The sequence below is a fragment of the Calonectris borealis genome, chromosome 3, assembly GCF_964195595.1.
Source record: "Calonectris borealis chromosome 3, bCalBor7.hap1.2, whole genome shotgun sequence".
Lineage (NCBI taxonomy): Eukaryota > Metazoa > Chordata > Aves > Procellariiformes > Procellariidae > Calonectris > Calonectris borealis.
Window position 1 is genome coordinate 41,934,532 of NC_134314.1, and position 24,756 is coordinate 41,959,287.

The 24,756-nt window shown below is 43.2% G+C and overlaps 2 protein-coding genes across 2 annotated transcripts in view; both read right to left on the reverse strand.

The window, feature by feature from the left end:
- Positions 1–21,699, reverse strand: part of LOC142080301 (gamma-aminobutyric acid receptor subunit rho-2) — a 39,285-nt gene extending 17,586 nt beyond the window's left edge. Inside the window, exons 1-2 of the mRNA XM_075145464.1 lie at positions 21,003–21,699; positions 11,826–11,932 (exon numbers count right to left, since the gene is read on the reverse strand). Coding sequence (XP_075001565.1) covers positions 11,826–11,932; positions 21,003–21,340 — 445 coding nt within the window. The 5' untranslated portion in view covers positions 21,341–21,699. The remainder of the gene's footprint in view (positions 1–11,825; positions 11,933–21,002) is intronic.
- A 91-nt stretch (positions 21,700–21,790) lies between these two features.
- Positions 21,791–24,756, reverse strand: part of UBE2J1 (ubiquitin conjugating enzyme E2 J1) — a 32,286-nt gene continuing 29,320 nt past the window's right edge. The window contains exon 8 of the mRNA XM_075145465.1: positions 21,791–24,218. Within this exon, the coding sequence (XP_075001566.1) occupies positions 23,949–24,218 (270 nt within the window). The 3' untranslated portion in view covers positions 21,791–23,948. The remainder of the gene's footprint in view (positions 24,219–24,756) is intronic.

Consider the following 24,756-nt stretch of genomic DNA (forward strand, 5'->3'; position numbering starts at 1 on the left):
TGGAGGAGAAAGAAGCACCAACCCAGCTTCATTAGGGAAAGGGTAATCGCAAAGCCCATGATTGCTGCCACTGGCCTTGATACAGATTTTGCTAGGGCTTTGATGAGCCAGCCTCACTGAATTACAGCAGAGCGTGCTGACGGTGACACTGTCCCCTCCTTCTGCCCGTCAGCGGCTGTGCTGGGTACAGGCACCCTGAAGCCAGCCCTGTGGAGAAGGACCAGGCTCCTCATCACCACCAATTCCAATTTAAGTGACTGTTGCCCCCAGCAATGAAGCTGAAACATGGCTAACCCAGCACTTTTGGATGACTCCTAGATGCTTACAAACATCTACATGTCACATTCAGGCACACAGCTGTGTACTTCATGCTTAAAAAAATGCCAGCAAACATTTGCTCGCTCCTATTCGCGTCTTAGTGGTGTCTGTCCTGGCTGGAGGGTGTTTGCAGGAAGATTTAATTGGGGAGAATTTCCAATTAATCAGCACTGGCACGTTTCTCAGGAGCCCAGAGACTTTGGTAAGATTTTTCACTCCAACGACATGAGCCCATCTTGCTCCTTTTCAGTTGCTTATGTATTATAAGGAATCACTGGAGGCCAAGGAAATTCTCACCCTGTTGGTGTTCAGTTCCCCTTCTCCCAGGTATTCCCTGAAACTGGGAAAACCCTCAAAGCCCCAGTCTGCACCCACTGATGAAACGCAGAAGTGCTGTCACAACCACGTCCAGCAGCGGGGCTGAGAAGTGCTGAAGATTTTTTCTCTTGCACACAGGGCTTCACAACACAGGTGTGCTCGTTCAGCAGGCGAGAACAGTCCTCAGCCCCCTCCCCAAATTACACGGGGAATGACTTCCCGCAAAGGGTGAAGTTGCATAGAGTAGACTGAGCTTGTGGTGGGATCTTCTATAAGACTGTTCAGCTCACTGACCCACAGAAAATAAACCCAGCCAAAACCAACAGCAGCAATTGGACTATTTTCTTCCTAATCAGTGACTTGAATCAGCCCAGGGAAAGACCTGTCAGGTGGCCAACTCAGCCACCGGGGCCAGAGGAGAGAGGCGGGGAGGAGGACAGCAGGTCAGAGAGCCCTCTGCTTTTGGTGGCACCAGCTCAGCTCCTCATGAGCCAGTCCCTGCCTGCCAGGCCAGGAAACACACTCGGTCCCTACTGATCTGGCCACAGGATGCAACCGCTCATCAGCCAGTGGATTCCTTCTCAGACCATGGTAACTCATTAAAAAGAGGCAAATCATGGCAAAATCACAGATATGTTTTCCTTGTCACCCTTGCCCTGCATCCTTTATTTTGACTGGCTCCCTGCCCCGGGAGGAGACATTGCTTACGTCCAAGGTAGATGTGTCCTTCCTAACGCGCAATCCAGCATCCTGCAGACAATGACTAGCACATGGCCCTTCTGGTCATCTTCTGGTTTGACCAGAGGAAATGGTGGCTTCATTAAGTGGAAATATTGCAGCAATGGCTTTGCAGTATTCTGCTCCCCTTCATCCTTGTCAGTTGAGTAGTTGTGGAGTATGATAACAAGCAAATCAGCTTATAGAGTGCTCCTTTTAAGGAGGTGGTTTGTTACTTCTGGTTCTTTCAGTTGACCTAATAAGCGATGCTACATCTCACTACATACCCTGCCTATCTTACATACAGTATTTTAATGGAGTCCTTTTCAATCTGAAATCACTCTATGAGTTTACATCTTGGTTGCAGCCACACTCCCTTCTACTCTCTATGGTTATTTAGGACATTGAGTAAACAAAAGTTAAAAACAACACCAAGAAAAAGAATTTCTGTATGATATTCCTCCTGCTCAGTAAAACCTGCTTTGTTTTTTTTAAACAAAGCAAAAAGCACTATATCAGTGGTCATAACAAGCATTTTGATGTGCCGTATAATCAACAGAGAAACAACAGAAGCCTGCTGATAGGCAGTGCCCTGTTGGTAGCCAATTCGCCTTTCTTTGCTCAGATACCTCGAGAAGTCATACATGGTGGTCAAGAAGAGCCTGGGCAATGATTCAAATACTTATCTATTCCCTTAATGCCTTTAAATACCTAATAACTCTTCAGTGTAGTCACGTTTGTGATACTTAACTTGGGTTTCTGCTACAGCAAAGCTCAATGCTCGGAGTAAGTCACTTTAGAAAGGCTCCACGGTCCAACACAGCCCCCAAGGCTGCCCGCAGCACTGCCTCTGGCTCTTACCAGAGAAAGCATTTGTAATTAATATTATTTGTTGTCACACACAGCTGTTGACATTGCAGTAGTGCCCATAGTGCTTCCAAACAGCCATGTCGTGGTAGGCACGGTGCTAACAGAGAAGACACAGTCTCTGCCAGGACGGCTTCACAGAGCAATCACGCTGTGCCAGAAGAGGAAGGCAGCGGTCGGCCGTGGTACTTCCCACGGGGTCTCCCCGGTGCCGAGGGGCTTCAGACTGCAAGAGAGACTCTCTGTGTATGAATGCTTAATTTAGCCTTGATTCAGGAAATCAAAACCCATCCAAAGTCTATTTACTGCTGCAATTTCCGTGCTTGTCTGAACACTAATCACAGATTAAAAAAAAAAAAAAAAACAACCAAAAACCAAACACAAAAAACCAAAACCACAAACAGAAGAACGCTGCCAAGTTGCTATTTGTCCCTCTCCTATTCCTTCCCTATCTGCTCTTGAAGATAAAACACCATGTCCATATTCTTTTCTTTTTTCATGTTCCTGCACCAAACGCTGAGTTTGGCTCCCAGATAACCAGCTACCTCATTGCAAGAACAGAGTCTAAGGTTCAGTCTGGAGCTGCCATGAAGCTTTATTAAACCCAAAATAAAGGGTGTTCAGTGTAAAGCTGGATGGTCTGGAGAGCCCTTGAGAGAAGAGGCCTGAGGTTGGGTTAGGTGTCTTGTACATCAGTGAAACTGCTTTTACTTTTTTTCTTTTCTGCAGTTAATAATGAATTTGAGGAATGATAAAACAGTGAGTATAATAGGGAGAGGAAGAAATCATCTGAACTCTGGACTCAGACGTGAAGTTCTTAATACAGACAGTATGAAGATGAGGCTGTAAAACTTACTTATCAGTGGAAATATTTATTCTGCCTTTCTTGGGCAAAATCCTACTATAATCAGCAGGAGCAATCACTGCTTTTCCCTTCTCCCTGCTCCTCTTTCAGCACCTGGGGCTGAGGCAATGAGAAAGCACACAAATGGGAATGAGGGCACGTTGAGACACCAAGACCTTTTGAAGGAGGCTTGGACAAGAGGTTGGGCTGAGCATGGAAGTGTGGGTGAAGGGTCAGTGGGGCCAGCCCAAATGTTGCTGCCTGGGAGCTACTGGTAGGAATCGAATGATCACCAAGTCCTACTCTAGGCAATGAGCATATAATAATAACGATGATTGCTTATTCACTTGGTCCATCACTCTTCAAAACTTCTGCCAAGATGCAGTTTTGCAGAGGCACTTGATGCGAGCAACACTGCAAATGCATGCAGTGTCTGAAGCAAAATAGAAGCCCTGTAAAGAAATGCCCTCTTTAAACCACAGAAACAAACCCTGGGTTTCTTTAAAGGTTGTCTTGGCTACAGCACATACCATTGAATTAAATGACTGTTGATCAGTCACAGAAAGATGTCAAGAGACCTTTGGTCTTACTAATCCTTGGAGACAGTTAGGACTGCTAGCTTTTTAATCCTGTCCCTCTGGAATCTAAACTGTTGAACCACTGGAGCTCCAGATGCTTTGCCAAATTCCCCATCAAATGCCACTAGGAATGAACAAAGAGAAAAAAAAATCTTTATCAAGAGGGAGCAGAGGGTGAGGAAGGTATGAATGGGAAGGGAAAAGAACAGCTGAGATGGCGTCTGACACACTGAACAGGTAGACAGAGGACAAGTAACTTAGATTATAGCATTAAATATAAAAAAGCCCTCATCAACTAGCTTTTCTTTGCCATAAACAATATTTTATCAATATTCATTTTTTCTTCTGAGAGAGGAAATACAGAAGGATCAACTTGGAGAATTACGACCAGGAAAAGACCTGAATACTGTAACACTGGAGAAATTTTAAAGCTCTGGCTCCTCTCTAGGATGTTCACTGCTGGACGGGAAGCTAAATGGATCCAAGTGAAAGCTGTGGATTTGGCTGAGAAGAGGAAGCAGTGCTGCTTTGTTCAAAGACTGCAGCCCAGCAAAGCATTTCAGCTCATACTTTAGGGTCTCTGAAAAGTATCAGCCAAATTCATGGAATTATTCAAATTAAACATGAGCTGAAGTATTTATAGATCAAGGTCTAGAGAGAAATTGTATAATCTTCAACTGAAGCATTTCTTCCAGAAACAGCAAATGTGTCGACATCCATTATCTCCATCACTGTCCACAGCAATATCTTGCAGAACACAAATCCTAATTCAGCAGGACTGATACAACCAGAAAGCAAACCCTGGACTCTTAAAAAACTTCATAAAAGTCACAGACTTCCACTTACAACACAGAAATGAAGCCACCAATAAACTGTTGCCCTTGCATCTCAGACACAGCATGGTGGCAGCTCAAGACGCTCGCACAGTCATTAGCAAATTTGACGATATAAAAATTGCAAATGGAAAATAGGAGTTTTTCATTTTGAAGGAGATACTTCTATTTTCATGTTGAAAGAGGATTTAAGTGACCTGAAGCACAACCTGAGACCAATGGGAGCGCTTCTACTTTCTCTCTTGTATTGGACAGTATCCATTAGCCCCACAATTTCTGTATCAGATTTACAAGTGATATGGTAGAGCACCCTTGCACCTTCTCACGGTAAAGGTACCACCTTCTGAAACTGCCTCAGCAACATCTTATTTCTGTAGATTCTTGCATGTCAGTGTCCTTGCCTCAAATCAGACTTAGATATTAAAAAGATACTCAGGGACCAGCCTGTCAAGGTGTCTGTGACTTTATGTATCTTTATTCCTTTGCCAAGTTCACAACCTGCTGTCCTGAGAATCAGCGGTGAGAATGCTCCCGCATTTCTCTTTCATCTGCAGCGAGCTGCTCTGTTTTCTGACCTACTCTTCAGTGAAAGCCATTACACATTCAACTTAGGTGCTGCATATAGAAAAGATGCTGTACAGAACGCCTTTAGAGAAGACCCACTTTGCATCTGCATTCAGTGGTTGTACAGGTAGAATAGATGGACCCAACAAGTCTCCATTTTGGGTGGGTTCTGACACAGAGAAGACTTTGTGGCTTGTTTCATCTTGCAAAAACACCAGTTTGAATACTAAACTCTGTCCCAGCTGAATGGGACATCTAACCCCTCCAGGGGACCCAGGAGGTTTCCACAAATCCTGCTCAGGTATGACTTCAGCAGGTGCCCAACATTAAAGCTGTCACGTCCCAGCGTGTCTCAGCACCTAAAACCACCCACTGAGGAGCAGCTACAAAGGACCAGTCAGTTCCCAGTCAGAAACAGGTACTGGACACAAACATGGGTTTTATTTTTTAACACTGCAGCAGGCTTTGGAAGATAGGGAATAGCATGCTACCATGAAAATGCCTGGTGTCAGTTTTCCACTCCAGCTCTGAGACTAAAAAGCTTTGCTACATCTCTTTAATTTTTCTCTTTGGCAGTGATTTCAAAGGTTCGTTGTTTTTCTCTGAGACAGTCTCTTTGTCCGCTCATCTATCTTTGAAGGAGTGAGGCAGATGTAAGCCCTGAGATAAAAATACCCACATGGGAAACAAGCAGGTTTGAGACTTCTTTGTTGCCAGATATATTGCGCACACTCAGAGAGGCTCACAAATGTCCATAAGGGATCCCGTGTCTGCAAGCTGCAAAACAGTCTTCAGTGTTTCCGCATGCATGTGTGGTGTTTTGTTTTCTTTTGTTTTTTAATGTATGTGTTTATATCTGGGACCTCTTAGGTGTGGGCAGCTTCCAGGCAGTCACCACCAGGATACGCTCATCAGCTGCACATGACTGCAGAGACCGTCGTTCCTTCGCATCTCATTGAGGGAAAAGCAAGTTTTATTCCAGCCCTTGATACGAACCCTAAGTGAACTACTGATGCTTCGTTCACCCCACCATTCATCCATCCTGACAAAAATACTGCCAGGAAAGGGCAGCGAAGAGCAGCTGAAGTTAGGCTATTAGGCTATGAAGAAATATAATGAAAGTACAGCATTAGGCTGTTCCTCAGCAAAGAAGATACAGCTATTTTAAGTATCAACTAAAGCTGCTTATTCACAGGCTCCCTGTAAAATACGAGATGTCATAGATGAAATGCTTAAAATGGATGTTTAATGAAGGCAGCAAACCAAACATTTACATAATCTTTAAATATTAATATTTGTAAATAATATCTGAACATTTGCTAGCTAGAACAAGGTCACTGACATGGAAATAAATCCCTAAGGGTCATAACAAATGCAGTCTATTTTAGCTTATGGAGGCTACTTGGAACATCAGCAAAGCAAAAATCTTTGTCATTACCACCATGCCCAACAGCTTGTCTCTCATGGGCTGAGAGCAGGCAAGACAACCATGCTTATTGGGCTGCTAATAACACAACTCACACAACATTTGCTTGCTTACTTGCTCTTTACAAAGATACTTTTTCTTGAAAAACCCTTCACCTTTCTCCAATGTTTTTCTTCTGTTTCACCCCAGCCTGCTCTGTCCAGTGGTCACAGCTGTGTTGGGCTGGCAGCTTGCTGACTGTCCTCTGCAGAACAGCGAGAGTCACCGTGGCCACAATAAAGCAGCTACAGACCCCATCCCCTTTTTAGCTTCAAGTTCAGTGGTGAAGTTGTAGACTGGTCCACCAAAAGCTGCCCATTATTCCACCAAGCTTGGGAACCATCAGTTTTACAGTACTGGGTTTCTTTATAGTCTAATGTCATCACTCACAGTCTCCTTATGATCTTATTTATGTTTTCCAGAGATGAGTTGCCTTTCCCACCTGCACCAAAACATCACAGGCCCAGTGCCAGGCCACAGGGCTGGACTTTCCATTAGACCGTGGTCCCTGAGCTGCTCTCAGAGAGCAGAGAGGGTCTTAGGGCAGCCACCAGTTACAGTCACACGCGTCCCACAGGCTCCTCTACTCCACTTCAGCAGTACAAAAACCTTTTTGTCCTACGCTGGTCAGACCGCATCAGTTTGACTGGCATTGCCGCAGCAAAAAACTGGAAGGACTCACAGAGCATAGCAAATCATTGTGACTGCCTGATGAATAACATTACAGAAGAAAATATAAGGATCGCCTCTTACCAGGCTTTTGTTTTCTTTCCTTTATATTTTTTTCCATCAGGCTTATCATCTGTCACTAAAAATACACTGCATAATTCTGCAGCTGTGCAAGAACCTGTGGCACCCAAGCTATCTCCACGCATGTGAACCATGCTTTCCAAGGCTGGAGCCTCAACAAAGTTGTTGCCATGTTTCGTTCCTTATCATATGCAACTTCAGCGCAACTTTCCTAACACCCCACCTTTGTCCCAGGTAGCTCTGCAGGATAAGGAGGTTTTGAGCAAAAATTACAGAAACACCGTGTTTTTCCTTTACAGAAAGTCACCTTCTTACCAAAGGCTGTTGGGATATTTCTCAATTTTATAAATGTTACTCCAAGTTTTTAGGCTCTAACAGTATCCTAATGCCTGTGATGGGAGGTAGCATAGGAAAACAAGACAAGAAGGAGGTTAAAATGCAGTTACGTTAGCACTGTAAGAGTAACCGCATAATTATGTGTGTTGACTTGGTGGCAACTGTGCACAAAAGTGTTTCTCACGGGCTCTGCGACATTGATAAAAATAATAAAAATTTGGTTCGTTTAACGAAACACAGTGCAGTGGTGACACTGGACATCAAAACCTAAACCATCAGCACAACAGAACAAAATCCCTCAGCTTCCCCAAAAAGCACAGGCATCATGTCCCTGACGTACATCCTAGCTATGTGTGACGTACAACCATTTAGCTAGGTTAAAAAAAAAAAAAGAAAAAAAAAATCACAGTGGCTCCCCAGCTATCGCCAACCAAGTCAAGGCAAGGAGTCCAGATCTCCTCCCAGAGAAGCCCTGAGATCCCACCCCACCAGCCCCAGGAGCCAGCAGGTCTTTTGGCCAGAGTGGTGACCCCGAGGAGAGAGTGGCGCTTCCAGTCTGTCCACATCAGGCATTCAGAAGTCATCAGCCAAACTGCAAAAACTGAGGTTGGCTTTGTCGTGGTTTAACCCCAGCCAACAAAAATAAACCCCACGCAGCCGCTCGATCACCGCCCCCCCGCTGGGATGGGGGAGAGAATCGGGAGGGCACAAGTAGGAAAGCTCCCGGGTTGAGATAAAAACAGCTTAATATGAAATAAAACTAAGTAGAACAGTAATAATAACAATGAGAACAACAACAATAACAGAATACACAAAGCAGGCGATGCACAATGCAACCGCTCACCGACCGCCGACCGCGTGTCACGAACGGGGGGCGAGCCCCCCCCCCCCCCCCCCCCCTCCCGTTTTTTATACTGAGCATGATGTCCCATGGTATAGAATACCCCATTGGCCAGCTGGGTCCACCACCCCGGCTGTGCTCCCCCCTCCCGGTGCAAGCATCACCCAGCAACAGCCAAAGCATCAATGGGCCATCAACGCTCCTTTCACACCGAACCCAAAACACAGCACACCCCCCAAGCTACTGGGAAGAAAGTTAACCCTGTCCCAGCTGGAACCAGGACAGGCTTAAAAAAAAAAAAAAATCTGAAAACCTAACACGGCACCCTGATCTTTAATGATCTGGATTTCTAAGGTTTTTGACGCACATGCTTTGAGGCTTTTCTCTGCCACCTAGAAGACTAGTAAGATTCCCTCTCTGACACTGATGCTGATTTTTGCCCAATGAAGGGAAAGCTTTATCCCTTCCCTTTGGGACCAGCAGAGTTTGTCACTGGCTTCACTAGCTGGGAAAAGCATTTACTGTTAAAATCAACTCTATTCAACCTAGAGTCACCAAGACAAATAAGGATCCCATAGTAGCTGCGCTCTCTCTGAGCGGGCTGTTTTTCTCTGCTTGTTCTATTCCCTGGCATTTTAATATGATGAAATATGGCTCAGTGAGACCAGTTTACTGGTGACTGCTGCCTCAGGAGCTGGCAAGAGGCAAGCATTTGGGATTCTCCTTCTTCTCACTGCCGTAATTTACAATCCGTGCATGGTCCTGTCTCCTCAGTGCCTGGAACTGCATTGGATGCAGTCCTAGGGGCTACCAGCCTAGGGCCCTGTGTGCTTTCAAATCTGAGCCTGCCTCTGCACTTTGCTTCTCCCCTCTCTTTTGCTCCAGGAGAGCTGCTAGAACAAGCACGCTCACCTCCCGATGTGATCGGGGTGAGCAGGGATGATCTTCAGCACCAGGAACACCATCTTCTCTTCTCTGAGAGAAAAGGAACAATTCCAGCACAGGCACCAGCCTTGCAGTAAGGAGTGAAAATGGTCAGAGGAAAATGTATTTGCAGCCAGATTATTACATGATAGTGGTTCCTGTCTGAACGTAAGAGAAGGATAAAGCCAAGAAAAAGTTACTGTTTCAGAAGCAGCCACAAGAGCTTTCCACACTGCTCTTTTAAGGCCTTGGGGAGGGAAGAGAAGAAGGACAGAGGATCTACAGAATGGGAAGTAGGGGGGACTTTCTGAGCTTATAGCAGGACAGGGCATACCTGGCATTTAGGGACGTATGTACACTTCAGTGAACTCACTCAACAGAGCATGATATCTACTTCTCAGCATCTAGTCTTCTGTAAGGAAAGATGAAGCGTACCAAATCAGCAATCCACCTTCACATGTATGAAACCACACAACCTCCTATCCCCCTTCAGAAGACAACATACAATCTAGTGACACAAATCAATGAAGTGTTGATCAAAATCAATGAAGTGTTGAACCCATCATTGGAAGTGTTCAAGGTCAGGTTGGATGGAGCTTTGAGCAATCTGATCTAGTGAAAGATGTCCCTGCCAATGGCAGGGAGATGGACTAGATGATCTTCAAAGGTCCCTTCCAGCCCAAACCATTCTGTGATTCTGTGATAAAGCACTGCTGTGCTGGGCAAGCCGTGTGGGATGGCACAGGATCATCAATATCCATGACAGAGCAGCATGCCAACAAAACAAGGCCAGACTGAAGGCAGTGGACATCCAGCCAACACCTCACAGATCCAGGCTTTGCAGACAGAACAGAAGAATGGAAAAAAAGAAGCCTAAAAAGGTAAAAAAAACCCAAGACCAATAAATAAACAAACAAACAGGAGACTGAGCCAGCGATGTGGCTGGCTGGACAATCCTGACAGTGACCATGTCGTCCTAGAGCCAAGAGGATTTAGGTCAGTCCATGAAACCAATCTCATGGTTCCCTGGTCTTTTCATGTTTCAGAGGTCAGGTTCCTTCCCAAATCCACCCTGCTGAAAGGCTCACCTTCCAAAAGAAGCAACCCGGCAGGAGAGGAAATACCAGCAATAAGCCATAATCCCCCTTTCCCTAACTGGAGGGTGGAGCAGCAGTATCACTGTCAGGGGATAGATATTCATCTGGAACAAGTGAGGGGCCCGAGAGCCCATTCAGCGCCACTTTTACAGCCGATTCAAAAAGGAGCAGGCATGCCCCCTGCCTCCAGAGCCAGCTCCCGGACCTCAGCCCTGAGCCCCAGTGCACGCCTGGGCTTGTCAGATGTGCTCACACCAACCCCAGGGAGATTTGCCTGTGTTCCAACCAGAGGACAATTTAAGGCAAACTCTTCAACCCTAGAAATGGCAGATCAAGTTTACCACTGATTATCAAAAGAGTTACCTCCAACAGGCAGGCTGCACTGAACTGCTGAGTAAATTACTGGGGTGGGGTGGGGAAACACTGGTGATGGCACATCTTGGACTCTGGAGTTTGGAGATATATAAATTGTGATCATGGGGACAGCGCTGTGCTGTCAGATCAGCACGTCGGCACTGTGGGGCAACAAATGTCTTTCCAGCTACACCAGGAAGGGGCAGGTCAGAGAAGCTCTGTTCTACGGACTGGGTGCGAAAGGCAAAATACCCTGTGACCCCCAGGACAGGGAGATGTTGCACTTCATCCTAGAAGGACATTTGACAAAGGATGCAGTATTAGTCATTCAACAAAAGCTGCAGAAAACTCTGTCCTTAGCTCTGGAGGTTATTGATCTGATCAGAAGAGCGATTTCCATGCTGGTATACCAGCACATTTTTTATTCAAGTACTCTTTTACCTCTGCAGTAGTGAGCTTAGAAAGACCAGGCGAGATTGTTCCTCTAACTGGGTACAAAGGAAGACAGAAGTGAAGGTGATGGAGGCCTTCCCTCCTGCTCTTTTCGTTGCTTTAGAGAGTTTGAGACAAGATTTTATCTGGACAAAAATACTCCATTTTCTCCTAGCAAGGACGGGATGTGATCCACCTAACGAGTTCTTTACTTTGCAATTTGATCACATCAGCTGAAAACGTCATTGCAACTTCACAACTACAAGAGAACATTAAAACCTGCAGCTTGTTCATCTTCTCAACAGTGAAATACTTACCAGGAGGGTCCATCCTGAGCTCTGGGGAACAATAGCCAAAAAAAGAGTCAACTTCAGCAGCAGGAAGGAGTGTAGGACCTGTACAGTGGACTATGAGGTGAGGATGAGCCCTCTCTGAATTGCCTTGCATATCTCCTGAAACCACTGAAGTCCTTTCCCTTCACAGTGGTGCATCCGGCCAGAGGTTTTTGGGTTTTTTTAAATTATGTGATTAATTAGGTGACTTTTAATTAGATGAGCATGAAATCAAGAGAACCATTTTATTCTCACCTCCAAAAGCCGGCCGCATGGTGAAGTCATGGTCATCAACCCTGAGAAGCTGCTCTGTCTTTCCTTTCCAAGTTTTGGTCACGTCATGATTCTTCTTATAGATGTGACTGCAAAAGACAGCAATAGCGTTGGTCTGACATCTCTGCAGCCCGAGTGGCACTCTGTGGCCGACTTCTGCCTGCCCAATTTCAGAGCCCCAGGAGTGGTGGCCTTGTGGGCATGGAGGGAAGCAGGGTTACTGCCAGCACCACGGCATAGGCCAGCGAGGCAGTCCCAACGCTGCCTCTCCACAGCGTTAACTCAGACCTGGCCCCCACTGCGGGCAGCCCTGCCATCTCAGCCGGCTCCAAGATAGACACGGTGGTCTCTCCGCCCTGGACACCACAGCTCCCGGGGGGGCACGTGGCTGAGAGCACAGCATCTCATGGAAGAGCTGGGATGCAGCAAACGTGAAAGAGCAAGCAACAGTAGAAGAGGCTGACTCTGCCCCACGTTACCCAGCCAGGACTTGGCTGGGTACCAAGACAACATTATCATGAGAAAGCTCTTTTCGACGGTGGTCACGCAATGTCATACGCTATTCTGAGACTATCTGCCCCACGAACATCGGTTGAGTACCAGCAGTTTGTGTGGACAGAGGACTCGCTTTGCCTCTTGACTTTTAACAATGACAAAATCGCCCATTTCCCTCCACAGCAGCAGGAAAAGAGGGGGTTTATCTAAGGAAGTCAGCAAGATCTGCAATCCTTCATTTTTCTGAATATTAAGGGGGAAAAAGTCCTAAAGTTTTATTTGAGAGGTCATCCCTGGCGTTCCCCAGCGGTGCAGGAAGGAAGACTTGGACCATTAAGATTCCTCAACCCCTTTGCTCTGGGCATAAGAACTGACAAAGTTGTAAATACTGCTGCAATTAGCTGTTTGTCAGCAACTTGCTAAAAAGAATAATAATAAATAGAAAAACGTTTATACAAAAGGGTTCAGATTCATTTGCCTGTGTAGCAGAAATATTACTGACAGTAAAGGACAAAAATCTTGGAGGAAAAATAAAGGGACTACTCTAATATGTACAAAAATGAGGGTGAATTAGGCTTAAAATCTTGGTCAAAAATTCAGAGTTTAGAAAACCATCACCACATGCATAAGTGTGGCTGTGGAAGGGCCATGGATGTGCTTTAGGATCATTAAAATGCAAATCATGATGAGTATGAGCAAAGGGAGCATAAATCGCAAATCAGAAGAAGAGTTTCCCATCAGAGCATTCAATTCCAAAAAGAAATGATAAAACCTAAGGGGCATTGATAGCTGCTGCTAACATGGATAACCTGCTTACTTTAAGAAGGAGGTGAAAAAGAAGCAACAGAATTAAAAAATTTGTATTAAATGGATGTTTTGAAGGAATAGAAGCCCTTGTGCTCCAGAGCACATAAGAAAATTTGGATCCCCCTCACCTCACTTTGGGCTCCTGTTCAAATCGGGATGTCGGAGCATCTCTCTCCCGGCTGGCAGTGAGGAGGAGCCGGCTGGAGCAAGTGCGCTCCCGACACGGCTGCGTTAGTGTTTACCTAAAAGCAGGGGGATAACCCCAAGCACAGCCATTAACGGGAACGGTTGGAGGCAAAAGTTGAGCTTTTCACTGCTCACTGCTGGGGGGGGGGTGTTTCTCTGCAAAGGTTAGGGCTGCTGCTGAAGTGCTCCACTTCGCGGTCCACAGTGTTGCCTCTGCTCCTGAAAAGCCGGCAGGGGAGAGGAACGATCTTACTGTGTCTGCTTGACTTTAACCATCAGGGAAAGGCCTAAGTACCGCTGAATGTTCAATCAAATCTCTCTCTCAAAGAATGGGGGGGGAAAAATCAAGTTAAAAAGCCAATAAAACTTTGGATTGCATGCTGTATGAGGAAATAGTATGGAAAACCCTGATGGCATTACAATGCCATCTTGTAAATCGATGGCGCAGCCTCACTGAAACGCCAAGCTCTGATCAATTCATTTTAAAAAATCATCAAACAGCAAATAGCACACAGGGGAGTTGCTAAGAACAAGTCTGTGGCTGCAGAGACTTCAGAGGGCTGGCTGGGGACACCAACGCTGCCTTGGGAAGAAAACAGGTTTTCAGAACTTCCTGGGCCAGGGGTTGCATTGAATAGCCAGCATTTAATCACCAGTTCATGCTCAATCCTTCAGGTACATGACAGATGATTCAGAATTTACAGAGGTTTGTCATTTAATTTTTAATCAATTTAATAATTTACAAAGATTTTGTATAGAGCTATTTTTAATGACAGGCAGTCTACACAGCCTTTGAAATGTATAACAACTATTTTTGTCAATTTAATCCAAAAGCAAGACCAAGTTTGTTTGAAAAAAACCCCATTCTTTATAACAGTGCATGACATCAGCTATGCTGGTATCTTCTGATGCTCTCCGGCAGGTATCCCAATGCCACCCCCACCACTGTTTGGCATAGGAAGTATCTCATTATCTGCAGCAAAGGCGAATACAGCTGCCAGTGCCTTTGCAGAGCTGAGAGATGCACTGAGCACCCCTGCCCATCAGGCGCCTTTACTGACAATCTGATCACCGGTATCTCACAAATCCTCCCTGAGGTACTTACCGTCTTTAGCACTTCTGATTATAGATTTGTCAGGGTTTCTTTCAGCTTTATGCACTCTCTGCAATTCACCACTATTCATTTAAAGCCACCTATCTCCCTTTCTCTTTTTTGCCATGTTTTTCATATATAATTTTATTGCTGTTTACATTTCGCTCAAGTGGGATGAGTCTGATAAAACTGTCTTTTGTGAGGACTTGTTCCTGTTTACAGAGGAGAGAAGGGGACAGGTATCTCATTGAGCTTCTGTAAAGGCTTCTCCATTATTGCCCTAAATTTTTTTTTATGTTTTTCTTTCCAGTCACTTTTATTCAGAATTGTTCTCAATTGCATACAATAGATCCTTTTAATATTGCCAAATATATCAAAGAAAATTAAATTTTGATGGCATGAGAAATCACAGATAACAGCTCAGCAGGACTCAAAAAAGCAGCGGGTACCTATGCAGACATTCAGACCTCTCAGAGCAAGATAAAGAACTTACAAAATTGGAAACAGTCCTCGTGCTGTAGGGCATAAGGCAATGGCTAAGCGGTGAGCCTGAAAGGAAAAGTGACCTCCGTCTCGAGCACGGCGCAGCTGCTGGCAGCCAGGGTCTGGGAGGTTTCTGCCCCTCTGTGACTTTGGTCACAAGATGCTCATGGGACATCAGTTCCTATTATCCTATTTCCTATTGGGATTCAGAAAAGTATTTCTACAGTTTCAGTGAAAATCTTCCTGCACTTCAGTATATTGTCTGGGAAAAAAAACCCAAAACGCATTCGTTGAAGGTGTCATTTACTTTGTGTAGCAGCCAGAGCAAGCTGGAGGAGATGCACACTGTGTAAACCTAGCACCAAGAAAGGTACAAAACCTCCTGTTTTTCTAACCAACAAAGCATATGACTGCTGCGAAGATCCCCTAGGGGATAAAAGGAAAAGAGAAGGTACAGCAACAGTTTATGACTGACATAACAATTAACTCGCTCCTAGATGAGCATTCCAAATTTATTATCTCCATTATGCTATGAGTGTATCCCACATAGATGTCTATCTTTAGTATTAATGTACATGGATCACATGGGATCAGATATGGTCGAGAACTTTCTGACAAGCTGGGAACCTCAAGGTCCTCAATTTTGGGGAGGTCTCCTTCCATTGCCTGTCAGGGCCACAACTCAAGGGCTCGATGAGTCCTGGCTGCCCAAGAGGCCCTGGTAGCTCCACAAGACGACAGGTCTGTCCTGGTTCACATGGATGGCCACACCAGTCCCTATTGTTCCCAGAGCCACAGGGGAGAGAGACTCTGTTGCCCTACCTCTGGATGTAGCATGCTCCACATTGACTCAGCTGTGGTTTTATGACCGGAGCAGGAAGGAAAGGAAAGTGACTTTCCTTGCCAGATTTCTAGAAGAAACTAAGTCAGACTCTGGAAAATGATGGACACAAACTCAAAGGATGTGCACAATCACTGTTATCGTACACATTAGGAATATTTCATGGTCACATGCCCAACACAGCTTATCATCTATTGCTTAGGACCCTCCATTTTTGCTTGGATTTATAAAGTATGATTTTTAACCAGAAAAAAAAAATCTGTTCTATGGTTGTTCATATTTTTAGCTTATTAAAGATAAATGCAGAATACATTTGTTCTTCACAACAATTAAACAGAGCCTTTTTTCCCCAGGCATAACCCAAACCCTGCACTCATTGCCTCTACCTACATCCATCCAGCCCAAAGCCAACAACAGTAACATAAGCAGAGGGTAAAATTCACAAGGATGTTTTATGCAGAGACACTCCCTTGCAAGGCTAAAAAAGCTCAATCTTCTATTTTCTGTATTTCAGGGCAGAACTAGCCAACCTGCCGGGCTGTCAGTTAAGATGTCATCTTTGGCTCATGAAAACAAAAAACAATTAGAGGCCCTCCTCACTGTGAAATCAGTGCAATTCGCACCCATGTCAGCAGAAGCAAAAGTAAGCCAGCACGTTTAATTGCAGAGGTACAGCACTGTAATAACGCTCAGCTTTCCAGTGTGAATAGGCTGCTTGGGCAGTGAACGCTGCAAAGAGCCGAATGATGGAGGTACGGGGGATAACGGGTCTAGCCAAGGGAGCCAGAAGCCACCGCTCTGCTGAAGAGGCAGGAGGCACGACTGTTGAGGAGACGGCGGCGAACGCACGCAGGCTGGGGAGGAAGCAGTGTGGAGGCTCTAAACGTCTCACAGCCTACACAGACAACCACACAGCTGCAGCACAGTCAGAGGGGGCAACATTAGCAACAGCAGAGAAGTCATAACTGCAAACGTGAACCACAGCTGGAGCAACAGAGCCAAGACCAGGCATGAGATTTGCTTCTCAGATCTGCTGTTGCCATCCGTGTGTGTGCATGTCTCTGCCTGCCTTTGTTTCACATTGCTATTTGGCCCTGCTGTGATGCCGCAGTGTTGGTGAAAAAATCTCAGGAGACATCAAACCTTGCACAACTGGAGGCTGTGCAATGCCTTGGACTTGAAACCCAGGCAAGCAACACACCTGTAAAAAAATGGTTATCAACATTTTAACCGTTAAGCTACTTACAAATATTACATTTTCTGAGAAATCACCAGAGAGCAGAGGGGATCAGTAGGGGCCGGGCGGTATCACAGGCCAGAAGATGCTGCACCTGGTTGAAAGTCGGGGGAAAAAATGCAGCCCTGCAAGGCAACGGAGGGAGCACGCCTGCCAGCAGCAGCCGTTTCAGCAGGGATCAGCAGGCTACTTGCCCCAGGGGACCGCTGTTTGGGAAAACAGTCTGTGGCTGAGTTTCATGCTACCATGCCCTGATGGTCTACTTCTGCTTCTGGGTCCCAACCTGAGGCTGGCACGTAGCATGTCCTGAAGACTACATCTCTAACGAGAGACTCACTGACCACTTCCAAAAACCTTGGCAGGAAGTCTTTAGCTAACAGAAGCTCAAAGTCACTTCTATTTCAACAGCGCAGTGTTTCTGCTGGTTGAAGCATGAGGCTTTGCACAACGGTTAGGAGAGAGGAATAAGCAGACTGGGAGACAGGCTGTGTCTGTCTGTCCAGGGCAGAGGCCATTAGAAACACAGCATTCACAGGCACAATCTAGATGGCAAACGTCTCCTGAGTTAATTATCATTTATGCAGAGCAATAAACATTACCAGAAGCATTATCAGCAATTTTTATAGAGCAATAAATATTAACAAAAGCACTATTTTTCAGAGTTTCTCTTTTTCTGGTGGAAATTCTGTCCAGATGGATAGTCTAGGAGGACCACCGGCATTTGTTTGCAGTTCCTGAGACGTAGCCACCACGGAGCTACTGAAGAGTACCCTGAACCGTTTCCAATCAATCCAGTGTTGGACCTGCCAACAGCACTTGCTTGGCACTTACAGTAAGGCTGATGCTCCGAGGAAGCTACAAGCACACGTACACATGCACTGCACAGTCAGTACTACACATAGCAAGTCTGACATGCCCTGGCAGTACACAGCTCCCTGGAAAATCCCGGCTAGCAACACGGCAGCACAGACCACAGTCCATCTGACACATACACCTGCACCTTTCCACGTTTACACCATCTCCTCCAGCACCAAAGTCTTTACCTCCCCTCTGGAAATTTATTCCCTGGCATGTAGGTAATGCTGGGGCCAACATCCCCTGCCCAGCAGTCACTCAGGTGACTCTGACAGGTTTTACTTTGCAGTTCATGTATCACTTGATTTCTTTACAACAGAATAAAACGCAAAATTTTTTAACCAACAAATCTTCTGTTAGTTATGAGCCCTTGGTTTCATGCACCATTCGCCAGCTTGTACGTCAGCAAAAAGGCTCTCAACTTCATACAAATAGGCGTCACCGAATCCCTACACCCAGTTTTGTAAGATAAGAGACAGGGACCGTATCCCCTGGAAAACGTAAAGAATCTACCATCAAAGTACAAAGCCGGGAGCTGTTAGTCTATGAGCACACACCACTTCCCTACGCAAAGCCCGGGCTCTCCAGAGCTTAACATGAAGCTGCTCCAGGCAAAGCCGCAGAGAGGCAGTTGCTTCTTTAAGTCATACCTCTGTTTTGTAGAAGAGTTCCATTATCAGTGAGGTGGGGGGTGCAGGGGTAAGAGAAAACGAAAAAAACGCAACAGTTTCTAATTAAGCAAGTGTTATCCATTCAGCGTGCTGAGAGATGTACCGTTCATAAAAAAAATAACGCATTACAGTTCAACATTAACACAAAACAAGGGGAATAATTAAGGATGCACAGGCAACCCTGAACCTGGCGTTTCTTAATTTGGGTTCCTACCTCCACAGCCCTAACCTGGCTTTACCATATTCCTTTCCCATGAAGGCACAGGCTCAACACCTTCTCTGTGTACATGCGCCGCTGCCTCGGCGCCGGCAGGACCAGCCACCCCAAGCCCGCAGAGCTCCATGGGCAAGAACCTCTGTACAACCTTTAAGTAATGAACTACAAAACTGAAGATGTTCTGCACTTGCACAACCCAAGCTAGCTTCTTGAAATCAATATAAAGATCTTTAGATCAGGTTGATGTATCACCTTAAAGGACAGAAAATATCAAACTTATCAAACGTAGATACCCAAACATAGGAACAAATTTTCTTGGCTAATACATTTACTGTAAAATACATTTACTATATTTCTTATGGTAAGTCAGCAAGAGAAATACTAAGCAGAAAATGTGATGTGGTTATTAAAAAGGACACTGTTTTCATTTCTCTTACATGATTAGAAAACCAGCATAGGAACTGGTTTTAATTTCCTTTTACTAGAAAAGTCCACTATTCATTGCGGGTTTAGAGACAACTGTATTTTTTTGACCTAACTGGAAATTTAAGATATCGGTGTCATTGCTCCGTACACTTTTTTCTTTTGCAATATTGCAGAATTCTCTGTATTTAAAATGTCATTCACATTTAATAGCCCCTAACACTTACTTTTATGTACTTTTAAATAATTGTTTACACAGAAAATGTAAAAAAATCCCATACATATATATACACACACATATATGTAAATAAATATATATATATAAAAAAAGACACATAATTCCTCAGGTTCTACCTGGCTGGAAAACTGTTCATTAAAATCATTGTTTCACAGGAAACCAAATAGTATCAGTCATTCTGTACAGTAAATCCATCTATATAAATAATTTTAGCAGTGCTTTGATTTCTACTCTATCACAACTTCACAAAAACTGCAGCACTGTAGAAATTGTAGATTATTTTTGCAATGTTTAAATAAAGTACAAAATATTCAAACAACTTATTAACCCAGAGAATAGCACCACGTTTGGATAAAGTCGCATGTAAAAGATGGATTTATACTATTTTTTTTACTTCAAAGTAGGTGATCTTTACTACACGTGAATGGTTTGCAAGAAAATGCTACTGTTGAATCCCCTGTATTTCCCAGAACATAGACTTGGAAAAAATTTCAGAGTTAAATGAAAGATCTCATTCAATAATAGAAATTCTGTGGAAATCGGTGGCAAAATTTCAGTTGGCTTCAGGATTTCAGGCTCAGGCCCTAGCTGTTTCAGCTTTATAACAGTTATGTCACATAAAAGCATATGCTACTGTATTTTTTAATAAGTAGTATAGATCTGAGAGCATATTAGGTATTCTTTGCTTTCAATTATATCACAACATTTCTTTGTAAAAAGTTCAAGTAACAACACCCCCTATAAAATAAAAGCATTGACTGTTAAACAACAAAACCCAACAAAATAAATGAAAAGATGAAGGTTTACAGCCATAGTGAAGCCATTTAATAAGATGGATTAACCCAATTTTATTTTTGAGCCTTTCAAACAATGAACAATCTTGTAAGATGTAATTGCCACCGCATGACATAACTACAAAAAGGGATAACGTACCTGGGACTGTCTGACAGGTCTGGAAGATTATCTTTTCTAATGTAAACCCCTGGTCAAATCTCAGCAACAGCAAATTGAATAAAGTTTACTAAGACCGTTAACACTTTCTTGTGCCTTTGCTTTGCAATATATATTTTTGTAAAGTTTCCATGTATTTCTTCAAAATATATTTTTATTTTTTACAATCCCCGGACAACTTCCAGGGATTTATATGATATTAATTAACACCACACATGCTAACCAACACTCCCACCTCAAACTGTTAGAAAATAACATACAATTTCACGTCGATCTAAGTAGTACAGACATTCCAGCAAGCAGGAATAACCTGCTCTTGAAACAGTGCTGGAACAACATGCAGATTTGAGCATCTCTATTAATTGCAACTTCTCTGAATTCTCTCTGTAATTCACATATAAGGCTAAGAATATCTTTACCAAGCTGAAGTGGTCAACTTACCTGCAAAACCTGCCTCATTAAGAGTTAATTATCATTATATGTGTCCATTTACAGTTAAAACTGAATATAGTATCAGACACTTATTCAAAAAACTTTACCCATAAAGCTGTTTGCACATACAGTATACGCAAAGACACTGACAGGGCAGACTTCTATGTCTGAGCAGTAATGTATTTGTAACACTACAGGAAGAGAAACGGATGTGTTTTGAAACCCCTTACCTTGCCCTCTGCACCTCCAGCTGGCTTGTCCACCTCCTCCTCCTGTGCTTTCTGCTTTCCACAAGAAGAACTAAGCAAAAGATTAATAAAAGGAGTTTTGCAAAATGAGGCATCTTGCTGGAAATAGGAGCGGGGCACTCTGCTCTCCAGTAACCTCCTGTAGTACAAAGCCCCCCCAGGTTTAAACATTGAATCAACTCTAACTCCGGCGTCCCGTGTTCGTCGGCGATGGGTGGCAGAAACGCTGCTTTCCCGACGTGATGCTTTCGACAGGCTTTCAGGGGCTTCTCACGCAAAGCTTTTCCTTCATCACCGCTTAATGATTGGCCATTACTCATGAAGTTTGCCTCGCCACACACTTCCACTGGGTCCTAAAGGATATTTACTAAAGCCATTACATAAAAACACGCAATTCTGCACGCCGGCTTTCTGCTCAATCCCCTAATCTGCGGACAGTGCTATCCTTCTGCCAGACTGCGTAATACCGGGTTGTCCCTTTTCATCAGGCTTTCCAGATTTTCCTGTTCCTTCGCATGACATCTTTTTCAACCGGAAACTGCCTGTGCCATGCTTCAGACATGTATATCAGTGTAAAATGTACACATTTTGATGGTTTTATAGCAGCTGAGATTTTATTTTCCAATTTAGCCTGGCTCTTTATGCTGTTGAAGATAAAAGATGAGCTATTTCCTCTGAAAATGTTGGGTTTATTTACTGTTAACTTTTAAAGGAAAATTAAAACACAATAACCCCCAAAGTATTTATACACACAATAGACTTTACATAAATCAAGTCACCATTACTATTTATTTTTTCAAATAGGTACTTGCACAATCAGGCATTTTAACTTTTATTAAAAAAAGTTTGAAATAAAAATGAAAAGCTACAAAGCAGCTACTTCTTTAATCACAAGGAAGAGGCTGTTTTCAGCAACCATTCAAAGCCTATTTTCTGATAGCCCGTTCCAAGGGCAATGCAGACTGCCTCTTCGCAGAAGACTTAGCTGCTTTACTAGTAACCAGTGTGTGGTACAGGTACGAGAGCAAAAGATTACTTGGCACAGCAGTGAGTCTCTAGGAAAGAAAAGCACATTCAGAGCCAAGCTTCCAGAGGAGCAAACGGGTCAACACCCAGCAAAACTGTCCTTTGGGTCAGACCTCTTCCAGAACATCTTCTGTGAGCCCAGGTTTACAATACTTGAATAGAACAGGCATTCAAGCAACATACCAACTAATGAAATAAATATACAAATTAGGTAAAAACACATCAATTAATATATTGACATCAAACTGTTCTGCAGCAGAATGTGTTAAGTAACTGCTGAATTGGCTGAACAAACTACATACTTTTGTCTGAACGTCTTAAGAAAACTATTTTTTGATCTTTGTTCCATTGTACCCGACAACAAGATTATCAACAATCCACAAGTGCTAAAAAAGAACTCAGTTTGGTGTTTTTTTTTTTTTCATTTCCACATCCCCCTCAGACACATAACGGGCTTTTCTTCTTTTAGAAGTTGTTACAGCTATTTTAATGTTTCAAAACACTAATACATACTATATTTAACAAAATTTAGGAAAGTTGTAGGTAGCTTGATAAATACTTGCTAAGAAACAGAATGAGAATCTCATTTAAGTCAGTGCTATCATGTTTGACAGCAACAAAATGAAAGTTAGCTGAATTTCATTGTCTTTGAAATAAACATGTTAGAATACATTTAAACCGGAATAATAATACAAGAGGAAAATTATCCCACTGATCGCTTTCTTCTACTTCACTGCAATACTTAAACATTCACAGACAAAACCTCTCAAAACTCTAACAATTGTAGGTCTATTGCTTGTATAGATAATTTCACAGCATTCATGAATATTACCAATTTTTTTTTTTTTAATAAACTAATAATGCAGAAAGCCTCTGGGTCCAATATTGATTTTAGGTTTAAAAAAACTGAAAATAAAAAACAAACAAACAAAAGGCCATGTGATACTTGAAACATAACCGAAGACTGGCTTGAAACTCTTTATTACTACCAAGGTTTTAATAAATATTTCTGTTAAGTATGTTCATATATATGAGAGTTTAAGTACAATAAAGTTTAAATTTTTTTTAGTAAATAAAACCACATATGAAACATTCAGTTTAACATATTACTTATATTTCTGGTATAATTAAAAGACAATAGCTCTGGGTAAATAATTATATTACATATTTATAACTATTGCAAGAATAGACATTTTATATAATCTTCAAATTTAAAAAAACAAGATATACAATTGAGAGTATTAGAAGAGGACATTCAAATCTTGCAAAAGATTGGATAATCTTTCTTCCAAAAAAAAAAAAAAAAAAAGAAGATAATGCAAGTAGTTTTCTGGCCCCTTCTTTCCTCCCCTACTCCTTTCTCCCTTTCACACACACAAAGCAGCATCGCAACCAATTCGTATGTGTTCCCCACTCTAGAAATGTGTTATGGTAAATAAAAGTGGTTACAAAACTGTATCCCCTCTAAATTAAGAGGTCACTGGACACAAACACATAGTAGTGTTTCATTTTATAATTCCTTCTCCAATGTCAAATCCTATACTAACTTAGATGGGGTGATTAATTCCATTTATGTTTCCTTAAAAAAGTGAATCAACCACTTTTTAAAAATTGTCTTTTTTCTAGTTGATAAATTACTCAAATTGGATCCCCTCCCTATGCCTTAACGTTACTATTCCACTGCATTGTTTCTCCAAGTATCTAATGGGCACTCAATTAACACTTGTAGTTAAATGTCCAACTTTGCTTTTCTTACAAGTAATGTATCTGTAGGTACATTAACATTCATAAGGACTTAAGCGTAAATACAAAAAGTAATCTTTGTAAACAGTTCTCATGTCATACCCAATACAGAATGTTCAAGGAAGCATTCAAGTCACTGATGTTACAACAGAAACAACCTTATAACTCAAATATATACTCATTAGCCAAACATATTCTACGAAATATAAGAGCTGCCAATGCAAAAGTCAGAAGGACAATCAGAACAGTTGATCCAGTGTGGTTCATGTTGACTCTTGGCTGCTGTACCCGATTAAAGTCAGTGGAAGACGGAGCCCGTCTCTGACTCTGCTGCTGGGCACGGCGCTGCCGAGGACTCATGGACGTGTTAGTGGACACAGGCGGAGCGTGCTCTTGACTGGCTGCTGCGCTGCTATTCTGAGTTTCAGACTAAAAAGGAAACATGGAGAGTTGTGAGGCAAGACAGTGCCTAAGATTAGCAAGGAATAAAACCATTAGGACTAAAATGTACTCTTCAGATAATTGTCAATACTTGAAAGCCTGATTATACATGTCACTGGTAGTTATGAGATTGTTATATCCATCATTTTTGTCCATATGCTATCTTGAGAAGAAGTCTATTTCAAGCTGCAAATTAGCAGTTCTAAGGACAAAAAAAGAAAAGTCTGAAGAAAGTCTGTCGAACAATATTTGAATTCTAGATGTGTTCCAAATCAAGGTATTTCAAATATCTCTGCCTAGAATTTGCTTAACTATTTGCAGTTTAAGAAAACTGTCTAGAGCATTGTTAAAGATAAGCCTCTGTGGATTTGTAATGTCACCTATACTGAAGGGGAAACAAGCTGGGGCAGGCAAGAAAGGGAGAAGTCCAGAAAACCCTAATTAAGCAACGCTGCACTGCTTCCTGTGGTCAGCAGGGTCCAAAAGTCTGCTTTTATCACCAACGCCACTGGAAAAAACGAAATAA